General features: G+C 39.3%; 1 protein-coding gene across 2 annotated transcripts in view; it reads right to left on the reverse strand.

Moving 5' to 3' along the window:
• Positions 1–797: 797 nt before the first annotated feature.
• Positions 798–15,609, reverse strand: part of sgtb (small glutamine rich tetratricopeptide repeat co-chaperone beta) — a 32,697-nt gene continuing 17,885 nt past the window's right edge. Inside the window, exons 4-12 of one of the 2 annotated variants that reach the window (XM_037692640.1) lie at positions 14,751–14,826; positions 7,731–7,830; positions 7,449–7,553; positions 7,228–7,366; positions 7,053–7,115; positions 6,721–6,758; positions 5,447–5,530; positions 1,484–1,604; positions 798–1,380 (exon numbers count right to left, since the gene is read on the reverse strand). In XM_037692640.1, coding sequence (XP_037548568.1) covers positions 1,493–1,604; positions 5,447–5,530; positions 6,721–6,758; positions 7,053–7,115; positions 7,228–7,366; positions 7,449–7,553; positions 7,731–7,830; positions 14,751–14,826 — 717 coding nt within the window. In that variant the 3' untranslated portion in view covers positions 798–1,380; positions 1,484–1,492. Of the gene's footprint in view, positions 1,385–1,483; positions 1,605–5,446; positions 5,531–6,720; positions 6,759–7,052; positions 7,116–7,227; positions 7,367–7,448; positions 7,554–7,730; positions 7,831–14,750; positions 14,827–15,609 lie in introns of both variants that reach the window. The other variant, XM_037692639.1, reaches the window with a different exon arrangement.

Here is a 15,609-nt window from a genome sequence, read left to right on the forward strand (position 1 = left end):
AAATGTGTAAAAGAGCAAAGTCTGGAGAAAGTATAGAAGAAAGTGGAAAACACAATGTATATTTTAGTTTACAGTGCAGAACACTGACCTGTACATGAACATTCATGGAGGGCAGCACGGTGGCGCAGTTCGTAGAGCTGCTGCCTCTCAGCATGCGTGGGTTTTCTCCAGGTACTCCAGTTTCCTCCCACAGACCAAAAACATGCATGTTAGACTGATTGGTAACTCTAAATTGTCCCTAGGTGTGAGTGAGAGAGTGAATGGTTGTTTGTCTCTGTGTCCCTGTGATGGACTGAAGACCTGTCCAGTTTGTCCCCCACCTCTCACACAGTGACTGCTGGATATGGGCACCAGTGACCCCCACAACCCAAAAAATTAAGAAACGGGTAAAGATAATGGATGGATGGATTTGTAAATGAATGTAGTCTGCTTTTAAAAAATTACACAACATTCCAACTTTGTCAATATTGTTGATTGTGACAATAAGGGTTGAAAAAGTTATGAAATGATTTTTCGTAGTTTCATTTTTTCCCACAAAAACCTGACATGCATGGTTGGTAGACTTTTTATGAATACTACTTTTATTCAGTCTTGTATATATGCATTTAATCCCTTAACCACAGAAAGAAAGAAAAAAGTTACTTCAGCTCTAAATCAGACTGATCTTATCTGTCATGTTATTTAAAGACAAAAATCATGACAGTATTTTTATTTTTAAAACATTTATTATTGTTTTAGACAATATGCTGCCTTAGTATACATATTTGATTCCATAAAGCGTCTGATCTCAAATACCTGATTTAAGAGCATGCAAACAATATGAATAATCACCAATAAAATGATTTAAAGGGGTGGGGCATCCAACATCATATTGTCTTCATTCAAAGTTGAACTATTATGCATTGAAAATGAAAATGTGAGTCCTGTGTGTTCCAGGACTAAACCAGTTTTTTTTTTCGAAAGCAAATACAGTGAATTCTGACTACAAAAATAATATTAATCATCAATATAAACAAATATACCTGATGATCTGTGTACAAACAAAAAAAGCTGAACTGTTTCCTGCACTGCAGCTGAAGTACATTCCTTTCTGAGTCTGTATCGTGACTAAAACGTGAGGATTCTCAGCTCAGAGCATGAAGAGAGGAGAAGGTTTGAACAGAATAAAACATCTGGAGGAGACGTTCACTCGTGGTCTGTCAGAGGGCTGAAGGACGCCTTGGCTTGTTTTTAATGATCAGGTGTTTGAGAGATGTTTTCTTAGTCTTTCAGTCTCCATAAAGTGCCTTCAACCTCATCCTTGTCTCTTCATTCCAGCTCTGCCAAAGATTAGATTTGAAGAAATAGGTGTAGAGATTGTTATCGTGCCATGTGGTGACTCTGCCTTCAGAAAAAAAATGTGTTGGAGATAAAAAATTTGGAATGTTAATCCAGCAGATTTGTGCAAGATGAACCACTTTCATTTTAGATGTTTTTTAATTACCCAAACAGATCATGAGTGCTCCTCAGCACTGCCGCTGAAAGAGCGGCTCCGGATGTGGTTCCTCAGCTGCTCGATGAGCTCCGGGTTCTGCTGCTGGATTTGTTGAGCAAACTGTTGGCCCCTGATCACATGACAAGACACACATTGTTGTTTTTTTAGATGAGTAAATAAAAGCAACAAAACCACCTACTGCTGAGGATATACATGTAATATGAACACCGTTTTTTATTATTATTATTATTATTATTAAAGTTTGGTATTTTTAGGTCAGCTGTTCTCAAACTTTTGGGGTTCAGGGACCCCTCATAACCCTCATGTTTATTAAATAATTTTCTTCAGTTTGTCTCTGTAATGCAGTGGAAATATTTGTGTAACAAATACTTTAAGACCTAACAACAAAGTCCATGCTCAATAATCCAGGTATACAATCCAACATTTTTCAGTCAGGTCATCTGGACAGTTTCTTTTTTTTTTTGTGCTGAAACGTTTCACCTTCGGTCCAGAAGGCTTCATCAGTCAAGGAAACACACAAAAAAACTTATTATTCCCTCAACAGCTTACTCCAAAGTGGAACAAACCAGTTCTGCTTGTGATAAGATGGTGTCTTTCGTACACCCCCTCCTCCATTGCCGGCCCTCTTGCTTGACCTGTTTTTTTAAGAGTGTTAATATAATTTTTATACTTTTAAACATGGGGTATTTTTCATTCAAGACACACTTAACAAAATTTTTAATTTCAACTTCAAAAATTACAGTTTTGAGTATCAAAAAACATTTTAAAACTTTACCTATTCACATAAAGAACAAATGTATCGTCACTTCTTCAGACTATCACAGAAAACTCTTTACATCAAACTGAACAGAATCAGAACAGCAGTAGTTATATCAAATAACAGGGATTCATCTGTAAACAGATCGATGCCAGAACACAAACAGTGGGCGGGAGGAGGGAGGGGTGTCTGGGGGTCCTCCCCCAGAAATTTTTGAATAAAGTACGTAGATGTGATTTCCTGGTGTATTTAAACGGGTTGCTTGTTAAAAAATATATATATATATTTTTTTTGTTGTTGTCATTTTGTTTTTGTTTGTTTTTGCAGACCCCCAAAGCACGAGTTTGCGGACCCTATATTAAGAACCACTGACTTAAATGCAAATCACCCACCAACTTTCCTGCCAGAGTTTTACATCTTACGACACGATAGTCCTCTGTGTGGAGCAGAGAGCTGCTATCTAGGGTGCCCGGATGAGCAGGTGGTGGGGGTTAAAGGCCTTGCTCAAGGGCCCAGAGTGGGGCGAATGAGGGTGGATGCAGGTGTGGGTGCTTCACCTTTCCCACCCACATTTTGATGTTGTCCGTACCGAGAGTTGAACCAGCAATCTTCCCATCACAGGCCCACCTTCTTAAACCTCTGCACCACCACTGCCCTAGACTACTAATATTTATTATCATTTATTAGTGTTTACACATTTACAACAATTCTATTTATTTCAAGATGGCTGCTACAGCTCATCAGCATTAACAAATACAAAAAGGGCTAGAACTTGTTGGGTTTTACAGCTAACAGCTGGTGTGGCAGCAGCTGAGAGTCATTCACAACATATCATCCAAGAGCTCACTATATGGCAGGATGTTGTGCATAACAGTGATTTTAAGATTTGACCAACTTGAATATCATGAAAAGTAATCAGTCAAGGAATGCTAGGCCTTAATTCACTGGAAGTGAGGTTATAACAGTGGGGAACCCCCAGGGTCTTCTATGCCTTCAGAGAAGGCCTAAGAATTCAGCACATATGAAATGTTACATTTGAATTTGTATTTTTTTATATATTTTAAATAAAATATATATTTTCAATGTAGTTTTTCTTGATTTAAATTTTTTTTTCTCTTATTTCCTGTCAACTACTTTGCAGATGAGCAAAAACCTGTTTTTAAATGGTCTCCAGTCAAAAACATGTTTGAAGGAGCTCTCGTTGTGTAGGACTTCCCTGTCAAGAGAGAAGGCCTTAGCTCAGTCAGAGACTCTGCAGGAGGAGTTTGTTTAATACAGGAAAATTTACAATTCACAATGAGGTACGACTAATGTTGAGCCGGTGTGACCAAAACACATTGCACAGAGCCTTCGGGAATCCCCTGCAGACATTTTTGACCACGTGAAGATTTGTCATGTAAATTTAAAAATTCACATTGAAATTGTAGTTGCTCTAAAAATGTAAGTTTAAAATTTATATTTAGGTTTACATCAAATATAATAACTGGGTAATCCAGTTTTCTCTCTCTAAATTGTCTCTAGGTGTGAGTGAAAGAGTGAATTGTTGTTTGTCTTGTTCGTCTCTACGTGTCCCTGTGATGGACTGGAGACCTGTCCAGGTGTCCAATGTCTCTCACACAGTGATGTATGGATATGGGCACCAGTGAGTGACCTCACAACCCAAAAAGGAAGAAGCAGGTAAAGATGGATGAAGGCCTAGCTCTTTTAGTCATAGTTTATCATTAGGTTGTAATAAACCAGTACCATAGTCTGGTTTTGTCTGTAATAAACACCGTTTCAGCCTCTTTGTCAAATTCACTACAACAAGCCCATCAGCTTTATAAACTGTGTTTTTGCTGCAAGTCAAGTCAACTTTATTTATAAAGCCCATTTAAAACAGCAGCTGTTACAATAAAAATCAACGGGAGCAATTTAATGATTTTTTTTAAACTGAAAATTAATTACAAGCATCAAAAGAAAAAGATAAAAACGCAGAACAATAAAATACTAAATCAAGTCACACTGTGTTAAAAGCCAGAGAAAACGGGTATATTGTTTAGAGATTTAAGCCCTGTTTACACAACAACGATCCAGTGAAAACAGATTTTTTTCCTCCATCTCTATTAACACATTTACATGGAAACATTCCAATTACAATCTGTTTACACAGCAACGTAGACGAGGAAAAGGTGTAATTCCCTCGCCACGCCACTAGTTGGTGCTATGTTCTTTGGCATCCAGTAGTGCCTCCTAGCCGTGTTTCTTCTTTGCATACATCCATTAAGTAACAAAGTGGAGCTGTATGATGTCTGTCATTCGATGATTTAAGTAAAGAGGTAGAAAATGAGCACTGTGTTGGAGAGCCGTAGTTAGATTTATCAGAGTCAGAAGCACAAACAATACTCTGGTATCCGCCATTGTCGATAGTTTCTTCTGTGGATTGTATGAAGCTGTTATGTTTTATGTCATACTGCGCATGAAACAAGGATTCCCCGACAGAAAATATGTATTTTTTTCTGTTTACACGACAGCGGACACCGGAAAGTTTCTGAACCATTGCACTCTGGAACCTGTTCTCAAATTGTGCCGTTGTCAGAGAAAACATTTGCTATTGTTGTGTTAATGAACAGTACAAACACAAGGAAACACTTCCATTTTCACCAGGAATCGTTTTCGTGTAAACAGGGCCTTAAAAGCAGGGCGTGAAGTGGCCTGTCTAATGTTGATGGGCATGTTCCAAAGTTTAGGGCCCACGACCCGATCTCCTCTGAACTTCAACCAAAAGCAGCTGGTCAGATGATCTCAGCACCCGAGAAGGAACTTATGGTTGAAGTAGGTCAGAGGGGTATGAGAGTGCCATTAATGCACTTAAAGGTCAACAGGAGAATTTTAAAATCAATTCCGACACGCACAAAGAGCCAGTGAAGGGAGGACAGAACTGGTGACAAGTGAGATAAAATGTTACAAGAGAAAATACAGCTCTGTTTCGAGTCAGTGTTAAAATAATGTTCTTTATAGATTATTGGAAGAGTTATTGCTTATTTGCATTTTTGCTAGGAGTTAGATGAGTGGATCAATATTAACAGCATATTTTGGAAAAAAACTTTACGCCAAGTGACGTATAAAACAAGTATCTATAAATAAGAAAAACTTTATGAAATAAAGAAGCGTGTAGACTAAACATTGTTTTGTTTTTCTGAGCCACGATCACTTACGCTTCAATTAAGCTGGAAATGTCGGACATTCCTCCTACTCCTGCTGCAGGACCTCCGACTGCGTTTGACATCATTCCTGACATCCTGAGCATACATAAACACAGTGATCACAGAAATCCTCCTAAAACTACAACCTCAAGTCCCAAAAAGTTAGGATGTGTTGAAAGATGGAAATAAAACAAAATGCAATAATGTGCAAAACTCATAAACTTGTAGTGTAGTCACAATGGAACATAGCCAACATATTAAATGTTTAATTTTATGGCAGCAATACATCCAAACAAACATTTGGACAGAATCGCACTTAACACTGTGAAATGTCTCGTCTTCTTTAACAACAGTTTGTAAACAACTGGGAACTGAGGAGACCAGTTAATGGAGTTTATGAAGGGAAATGTCTCATTCTTGTCTGACAGAGGATTCCAATCATTCAACAGTCCTGGATCTTTTCTGGGAGGATGGGAATATTTTCAAATGCATCAAAGTTCATGCTCAAATATCCAGGTACAAATCCAACAAAGTTCAGTCAGGTCATCTGGACGGTTTCTCTTTTTGTTGAGATATTTCGCCCGTCATCCAAAGGACTTCATCAGTCCGAGGAGCCAATAACAAACTGAGTCCCACAAGCAGCACACTCGCATAGTGGACCAACTAGTTTGCTGGTGATAAGATGGTTTCTGTGGCCCACCCTCTCCCCCATCAACTCCTCTGATGTCAAAGTTGAACTGTGATGCTTTGAACCTCTTTGGCTATGGCTGCCTCAGAGGAGTCAAAGAGGGAGAGGGTGGGCCCCAGAAACCATCTTATCACCAAAAAACTGGCTGGTCCACTATGGGAGTGTGTTTGTGGGACTCAGTTTGTTGTGGCTCCTCGGACTGATGAAGTCCTTTGGATGAAGGACGAAACATCTCTCAACAAAAAAAGAAACCGTCCAGATGACCTGACTGAACATTGTTGGATTTTCTCATGCACTTTTCTCTGACTGGTGAACCTTTGCCCATCTTTACCTACGAGACATCCAGCCTCCCCAAAATGCTCTTTTTATACCTAGTCCTCTTTTTGCTAATGAACTTAATTGCAAATTGCTCCAGCGGTTACTTTCACAGCCTTTTATAGCTTCGTCCTAACTTTGTTTAAGACGTGTTGCTGCCATCAAATTCAGAAATAACTTTTTAAAGGTTGTACAATGTCTCTCACTTTCAACATTTGATATGTTTACTATGTTTACAGTTTTTTCGCTGTTCCAATTGTTTTGTGATTCAGATTCCACTCACAGCTGTTGGACCTGTTGGTTCTGCATCACGCTTGCAGCCTGTAAACAGAAATCAAGATGAAATCTACTCTCTCCCTGAAACAACATAAAAGCACAATTTATCACTGATCACGGTGGCAGTGTTATGAGGAAACATGACCCATAATTCTTTGCTGTGAGCTATGAGTGCAGGAACACAACCATCAGATTCACGTCTCGTCGCGGCTGCAGTGCAACTCTTGCGTGTTAGCAGAAGTGTTCTTGTTGACCCTGATGCTCCCAAGTGCAGTGTTTGACAAGTCGGGTCATTTTGATGGTTGATAGTTCATCGTGGGATGATGATGGGACACCTACCATGCTGATGAAGGCAGGGTTGTTGATTAAACTCGCCATGTCAAATCCAAGTCCAGCTGCCATCTGTGGGATGTATAAACAAGAATAGAACCTTCTGGCTGGAAAAGTATGTGAGCAAAAAGTTCATGAAATGACATGAACGAAGAGATTCAAAATGAATCCCGTTTGAACTCACAGGGCTGGACGCTTCTTTGTGTTTCTGCTCTGCAATCTTCAGGTTGGATTTGTACGTGTCATTCTCAGGATCCAGCACCAGAGCCTTCTTAAAGTAGGAAATGGCTTCGGGATACTTGTTCATAGCTGTCAAAGCTAAACTGGAACCACAAAAACAAATATATTCAGACGAATCTTCTAGCAAAAGTTGAATAAATGTGTGTAAAGGTAGATGAAATTCACCCCATCCTCCCATACGCTTTACTGTACGTTGAGTCGATCTTAATGGCTCGTTCACAGTCACTAGTCGCCTCAGTATAATTCCCCAGTTTGCTGTGAGCTGCAGCTCTGCAACAAGTTTAATCAAAACTTGACATTAAAGTTGACCTGCCAGTGTATATTTATATGACATTATCCACCAAAACACCAGCTCAGCTCTTCCTTTACTTTCTGTGGCAGTGTAAAGATGTGCAAGTATCAACGGAAAAATAAAATTAAGGCTGAATAAGGTCACGTTCTAAACACCTGTTGCAGTAATACACAGCGTTTCTGAGGTCCAGATCAATGGCCTTTGTGTAACACTCGACTGCACATCTGTAGTTCTCCTCCTTCATGTGGTTGTTCCCTGAAAAATAAAAGTCTGGTTGTTTGCACAGTTTAAATCCCAGGACAGGTTTAATAAAACACAAGCAAAATCAGTTTAATATTTCTTTCTTCATCTTTCAGAGCACTTTTACTACATACATCCAGACGAACAAGAAACTAGGCACACATGAGACATCTTCCCTGGCCTCCATTTAAATAAGAACAACGATGCAATTGTGTCTTGCATGTCTTGTTTCATTTCTCTGTACAATCAAAAATGTTGTCTAGATGCAAGAATTTTTTTAATTTAATGAAATGTGAGTCAGAGCTGCTTCTAAAGACAAAAACCTTGATGACCCTTAATTTTCTGCATTTAAACTCAAACAAGACTGAAGTTTTGGGTTTTGGATCTGAGCACTTTAAGAATGATTTTTTCAGTCTTTCTCCCTTAGATGCATTAATCTGTCCTCCAGCTCTAATGTCAAAAATCTTGGTGTTATTTTTGATCAGGACATGTCTTTTATCCCCCACATTAAAAACGTTACTAGAACTGCCTTCTTCCACCTGCGTAATATCACTAAAATTAGAAACATCTGATCTAAAAATGATGCAGAAAAATTGGTCCATGCATTTGTCATGTCTAGACTGGACTATTGCAATGGTTTATTATCTGGGTGTCCAAATACGTCTTTAAAACGTCTTCAGTTGATCCAAAATGCTGCTGCCAGAGTTTTAACCGGAGTTAGTAGGAGAGATCATCTTTCTCCAGTTTTAGCTTCTCTCCATTGGCTCCCTGTCAAATCCAGAATAGAATTCAAAATCTTACTTCTAACCTACAAAGCTCTCAACAACCTAGCTCCATCTTATATTGCAGATCTTATTGTTCCTTGTTTTCCTAACAGAGCACTTCGCTCTCAGGCTGCAGGTTTACTTGTAAATAGTAAATGGTAAATGGACTGTACTTATATAGCACCTTTCTATCTTATTAAGATACTCAAAGCGCTTTACACTACAATCTGTGCCTCATTTACCCATTCATACAGCACTCTAGAGCTCTACAAAGCTAATTGAACAAATCATTCAAAAGAGACTAATCAGTGATTTATCACATTCATACACTGATGGGACACACATCGGAGGCAATGAGGGGTTCAGTGTCTTGCCCAGGGACACTTCGGCATGTGACTGCTGTGGGGTTCGAACCCCCAACTCTTGCATTGGAGGACGACTGCTCTAACCACTCAGCCACAGCCGCCCACTTGTGGTTCCTAGAGTTTCCAAAAGCAGAATGGGAGGCAGATCTTTCAGTTATCAGGCTCCTCTCTTGTGGAACCAACTTCCAGTTTCTGTCTGTGAGGCTGACACATTGTCCAGTTTCAAGATTAAGATTAAGTATTTGGGATTTCAGGGATTTTTTTTAGATTTTGGGATATTTGGGATTAAACATCTTGTTGTAGGGGAACACCACCTCAGAAGAGTTTTAAACTAAAAACCTAACTAAAACCAAAATTAGACTAATTAAACTACAAAGTTCAAATAAACCTTACTCTTCTTAAAATGGAAAAAAATTCAAAAACATAAGATTAGAAATCTTTAAATTAAATTTTACTTTCAAAAGAAATAGGTATGGTAAAACACCTTAAACCTAATAATACACTGTAAAACAAAATTAAAATTTCTTTGACCACTAGATCAAGCTAAAAAAGCAAAACAATTAACGATCGAAATGATAACAACCCACAAGTGGGGGAAAGCTACTTCTGGTCGTCGTCGGGATCGTTCTTGTTTATGCTCACACTCAGCTGATCAACGTGTAAAGTTTGTTTTAAAATTCATTCAACACTCACCACCTGAGTGATCCATTTTAGTAAACAAAAATTGTTAAACAAAATGAACTAAGCTTCCTAAATTTTTGTTTACTTATTTTTACACCAAATTTCTTAGGGCATCCTTTATTTTTCTTTAACATTTAATCATTAGCCACACCTTTTTGTCAACGTACCCGTATACAAAAGTAGAGGCATTAGATTATTTTAGTCTCATTCAAAAACACTTTGAACAATTTATTTTGTCATTTAAAGTTGACATTAGATCTGCATGCATACAGATTTATCTTTAGGATTCCACTACATGAACAAAGCACTTAAGACACTTTGATGGTCACCAGAAATCACCAGATGGGTACCATCCTACGCCAACATCCTGTGGAGAGGGTCCCATCCTTCCTCCAGATGACATCACTGCATCATCCAAGTGGTCCAATCCTTCATACAGATGACATCACTGCATCTCCTGACGATCCAACCCATCGTTCCAGAGAGTGACATCACCATGCCTTCCAAGGACCCCTTGGCCTTCACATGGAATACCCTTGAGTTTCCTTTCCCTTTCTGTGGAATTATTGCTTTGAACTCAAATGGAATACCTTTGCCTTTCCTGTTTCACGTTGTGGAATTAACCCTTTGAACACCTGGGAATTACCTAGAACATTGATCCTTTCCCTACCTGGAATTATTCCTTCTGACTTCATATGGGATAACTTTAATTTTGTTTTCCTTCCATGGAATTATAGACTTTGACTTTTGGGAACCTACTACAACATTCTTGGAACCTTCCTGAGGTGTGGACGACGAGTTTTCGATTCACAACCATGGGGGTTGAAAATCGAAAAGTGGGAGAATATGTAGGGGAACACCACCTCAGAAACAGTTCACCACCTCAGAAAAGAACATCTCATCTCAGAAAACAGTTCGCCTCATCTCAAACAAACATCATTCATGTGTTTTGTGTTTGAAACTGTTTAAACTAAGATGCATCTATTCCCTTGGGAACAAACCTTGTAAAGCCTTACAGGGGTTCAACTCAGCTCACTAACTTCTTAGTTGACACTAATGAAAGTGTAATAAAAAAACTGTCACTGTGTTAACTTCACTGCCAATATGAACTCATTTCCCATGAAACGGTCAGATCGTTTAATGAGTTTTGGTTCAACTGACCTCGAAGTTGAAACATCTGCTGAACTTTAACTTTTATCAAAAAGGAGTATTACTCCCAGGATGGGTTCCCATGAAGATAACACATTTTAAAGAACCCTTTGTTTAATGACATTTACTTTTCAGGGGAATGAACAGTGACACTTTTTGGAGAAACATTGCCTGCTATTAACCCCAAAATGTAATTTTCTGTTTTATTTTCAGACCTGAATGTTTATTTATGAAAATGTGTGTTTTAAGTATTCTCTCTTTAAGATAATCATTTGTCTTATTTGTCTATTTTGAAAGAGTAACTTTTAAAGGCAGACAGAGAAAATGGACTTTAGATTTTATAAAAACCTGACAGGAGTTAGAACCATCCCTCTTCCGAGAGGTGGACTAAAGTCAATCTGAAAGACACATACAGTTAAGTTAAGTTTCACTTCTTCTAAAATCACTTCTACTTCTCAACTTCTGCTACACGCTTCTGGAGCTCAGAACTGAAGAAACCCAAGTTTCTGCATGGAAGAGAAGCATCCTTTCTGCACAGAGACGGAAAAAAGATACAGAAGAAACGAAGCAGAACAGAACCTGACCAAGCCAGAACCATTACACCGCAGAGTGGTAAATCCCAGCTGACTTCAGAGCCAGTGGCCTGACCTTCGTCCCTCCAACCGATGATAGGTGACTTTTGAGGGAAAAAATCAGCCTTTTAGTCACCGGAGCATCTCAGGCCTTGCTGGTATCATTTTAAGCAGCTGTGGAACATTGTGACATCTCGTTCTGGTGAGAGAGACTCTTCAAGGCACTTTCTGGTGATCATACATCACAATAATCTCAGACAAATTACAGCTCACTTTAGACAATTTTAACTACTCCACAAACAGAACCAGTCCAAAATCTGCCTTTTTAAGTTTCATTGATTTGAATAACCAACTAGACCTTTGATGCAAAGCTATTTTGTTATTCAGTTAACTTTTGTCATTCATAATCTTCATCAGATATATCACAGATTATTATTTTTGTAGTAAAATACATAAAATCAACAAAATTTGTGATTATTTTGGCATATCTGTGTGTATTAACTGATTTGATGCCCTTTAAACACGAGAAAATAATTCACGTTTCAGTTTACATTTAATTTGGGGATAGAGACTGATTTTTCCTCTAAAAAGAGGTGGTGCCCACACACACACAACGAGGTTATTTGCATAATAAATGCATATCTTATGAGCTTAACTCATAACTGGTAATTTACAATATATATCCAGCCCCATTATCCCTCTACATTGTTGATAAATCCTATTGTTGGGTTCAGCTTGAGTATCCTGAGTTTATCCCTTTGTTATACTTCTATTTTTTTTTTTCTTAAAAGGTCCTGGAACGAGGTGCACACTTTCTCTTCCCTCTCCCTGTTCTCCTCCTGCCTTTTTTTTTTTTTTTTTTTTGCTCTGTCTGTGTATCGGAGCAGCTCCTATTTTTACACATCTGAAAACTACTGTTTTCGATCTGACCAAATGGACTTTTGACGCAATGACAAAATCTTTTCAACAAAGCGACAGGGTCCTGGAGAACCCTCATCTGCTCGGACAACACGCATGCAGCTGGATATATCTCTGGATGTGATGTGTCTACCTCTGCTGTTGATCGAGGACGCCGAAATTGCATATAATTGGATTTATGATAACAGGTTACCTGTTTTTGAATAGCCTGGATCCTGGTTTATCAACAGACAAAGAAGACAGCTGCACTAATCTGGCCTGGTCAGACTGCTGCCTATGTGAAGGTTTGGTTCATGCTTTGAGGACTCAAAATCAGCTGATTAACGAGCTAAACCATAAGACAGAAGTGATTTGAATCGCAGGAGGCCACCTGCAGCTTTGGGACTCATCAGCATAAAACAACCTTGAAGAGGCTCGTAAGCACAGACCAGTAGAATGCAGCCTAATCTGGTCATTTCAGATCTTGGAAGTATCAGTACAGACTCAAGGCTGACAAGAAAAAATAGTCCGCCTGTAAAAATCAACAATTGTGGCTTATCTGAATCGGACTCCATGGTTGGGCTCGAAACAGGCCAACATCAGTTTCTCCTGGGAAATGTGTAAACTAAGGAAAAGCTTTGTCTATTGCAACAACAACTTATCAGAACTGTGCCAGCTGACCATCATCTTATCAGGACATATGGACTATCTGCTAGTGCTTCATGGACCACCTCCTAGCCAAATGCATATGTAACATGTTCATAAATGTGCTTGTTGGCAGAATTTTTTGATGTCTTAAATCATGTCCCGTTAGGAAAAGGTGTGAAGAAATCTATTTTTGTAATGCCTCTATCCTCTCTCCTCATGACTTTGTCCTTTTTTCTATCTAAAAAAAGTATTCTGAAAAGGATAAGAAGCCCGTGCTTATAGCAGCAGCTACGTGCACTCCACCCATCTATCGGACGACTGTACGGACATATTCTCGTATCTCAGTACAATAATAATAAAGCTTATTCTGATTCTATAGGCATAGACTACTAGAGGACAAACTGACCATATTTCATCTCTCTGCTGCTTTCTTTACGTACTCTACTCTATCTGTCTGTATTTGTAATTATTTATATCCATAACATGCTTTTTGTCCAACAAAGTTAAATCAGGTCCTCTGGACGGTTTCATTTTTTGTTGAAACTTTAGTGGCTTACTCACATAATGGGCCAACCAGTTTGTTGGTGATAAGATGGTTTCTTGAGTCCACCCTCTCCCCCATCGACTCCTCTGAGGCAGCCATAGCCAAAGTGGTTCAAAACATCAACATTCATGCTCAATAATCCAGGTAAAAAAATCGAATTTTTTACCTGGATTATTGAGCATTAACTTTGATGTGGGGTTTTTTTGTGTGTGTGTGTGTGTGTCTTTCTTCCAATAGAAAGTTCACCTGGACCTGTCATTCTGTTTATGTTTCTCCTTCCTGTCCTCTCAAACCCAGCTGGTCAAAGCAGATGGCTGCTCAGATCCTGAGCCTGGTTCTGTTGGAGGTTTCTTCTTGTTAAAAGGGAGTTTTTCCTTTCTACTGTTGTCTTTGTGCTTGGTCAAGATGGGAGACTGCGACAAAATGAAGAGAAACAATCTGCTGGCTTCCTTTGATAGAAAATGTTTACTTTGTGTGAATGTATGTATGTGAATATTTCTGTTCAGTACCCTGAGACGACTTCCGTTGTGACTTGGCGCTTTATAAGTACATTGAATTGATCTGAATAAAATAAAATAGTAGGGCATAAAAATGTGTTTGTCACATATGCACCAAAAAAAGTGTGTGTGAAGCTGCAGTTGAAATTGAACTACCTGAAATGGGGGGGCACAGGCCAGAAGAGCACCGCTGAGACATTTCCAACTTTACACTTGTGTTTAATTACATACATGTAAACGCAGAGGCACTCAAAAGCTTGTTAGAACATAAGACACTTGAATAAATATTGGTTAGCTGATGTCAAGAAACAAGGTGTTACTCAACAGAGGAGATTTTCAGCTGTGGTGTAGGAGCATTAGATACATCTGTAAAATGAGGCAGTCCCCATCCGTCTGATTATATCTAGGTCATGGAACAATGGACTAAATCTTCACATTTGCAGAGTTAAAAGGAGATCATGGGAATTAATCATCACACATGTGTTTTGTAGTTTTGGAAAAGGCTCGTGATCATGTTCCTTGAGAGATTTTGTGAGGTGTACTGCAGGAATTAGCGATGCGAGTGTCACTTTAAGGACTACCCAGTGTCTGTAGAACAAAAGAAAGAGCTGCGTCCACGTTCTTAGCTAAAGTCAAGCTTCTTCCCTTTGTGGGAAACTACAACTTTGAACATAATTTCTGTAAGTGCTTCTCTCACCCAAACAAATGCAAGACATTGGTTAAAAAAAAAAGCTTTTTCTATTTATGTTCCTATACATCCAGAGGAAACACAAACAGTCCTGCAAACAGAAATGCTATAAACGGTTTCTGAACGTTACCTTCATTTTTAAGTTGTTCTGCTTGTTCAGTGTCCACGGGAGAAGGAGACGTCTCTGGTAGAGGGACGTTGTCATTCTGAGGGGAAAAATGCTCTTGAAATAAATTGACAGATATTAAATGAACTGACCATCAATTAAATGGTCATTTACACAGTGTACTGTGTAAATGACCTTAGTAAAAGTACAAAGTACACCGTCTACATGACCATAATAAATGTACACAGTATACTATGAACGACCTTAGTAAAAATACACAGTATAAAGTTCTCTAATGAAGCGCTGAAGTTTTAGCCTGCATGATCAAGACCAACGTCATTCTGAAGGAAGAGAGAGGTTTTAACAACTTTTCTGTAGTCTTTATATCATTTCTGTGTTTTCAGTTGAGGGGTTGTCAGATATATTTGAGAAAATTATAGCACAGAAAGTGGTGAGCTAGGGTGAGCAGCTTGGTCAACCAGGAGGGACTCAGAGTAGAGCCGCTGCTTCTCCCTGTCAGGAGGAGACAGTTGTGGCGGCTCGGGCATCTGGTTAGGACGCCTCCTGGACGCCTCCCTGGTGAGGTGTTCTGGGCACGTCCCACCAGGAGGAGATCCAGAGGAAGACCCAGGACAAGCTCGAGGGACTATGTTTCTCGGCTGACCTGGGAACCCCTCGAGATCCCCCCGGAGGAGCTGGCCCAAGTGGCTGAGGAGAGGGAAGTCTGGGCCTAGTCCCTACTTAGGCTGCTACCCCCGCAACCCAAGCCTGGATAAGCAGAAGAAGATGGATGGATGGATGGATGGATGGATGGATGGATGGATGGATGGATGGATGGATGGATGGATGGATGGATGGATGGATGGATGGATGGATGGATGAA

The sequence above is a fragment of the Nematolebias whitei genome, chromosome 18 (genome assembly GCF_014905685.2).
Source record: "Nematolebias whitei isolate Nwh7 chromosome 18, NemWhi1, whole genome shotgun sequence".
NCBI classification, from domain to species: Eukaryota; Metazoa; Chordata; class Actinopteri; order Cyprinodontiformes; family Rivulidae; genus Nematolebias; species Nematolebias whitei.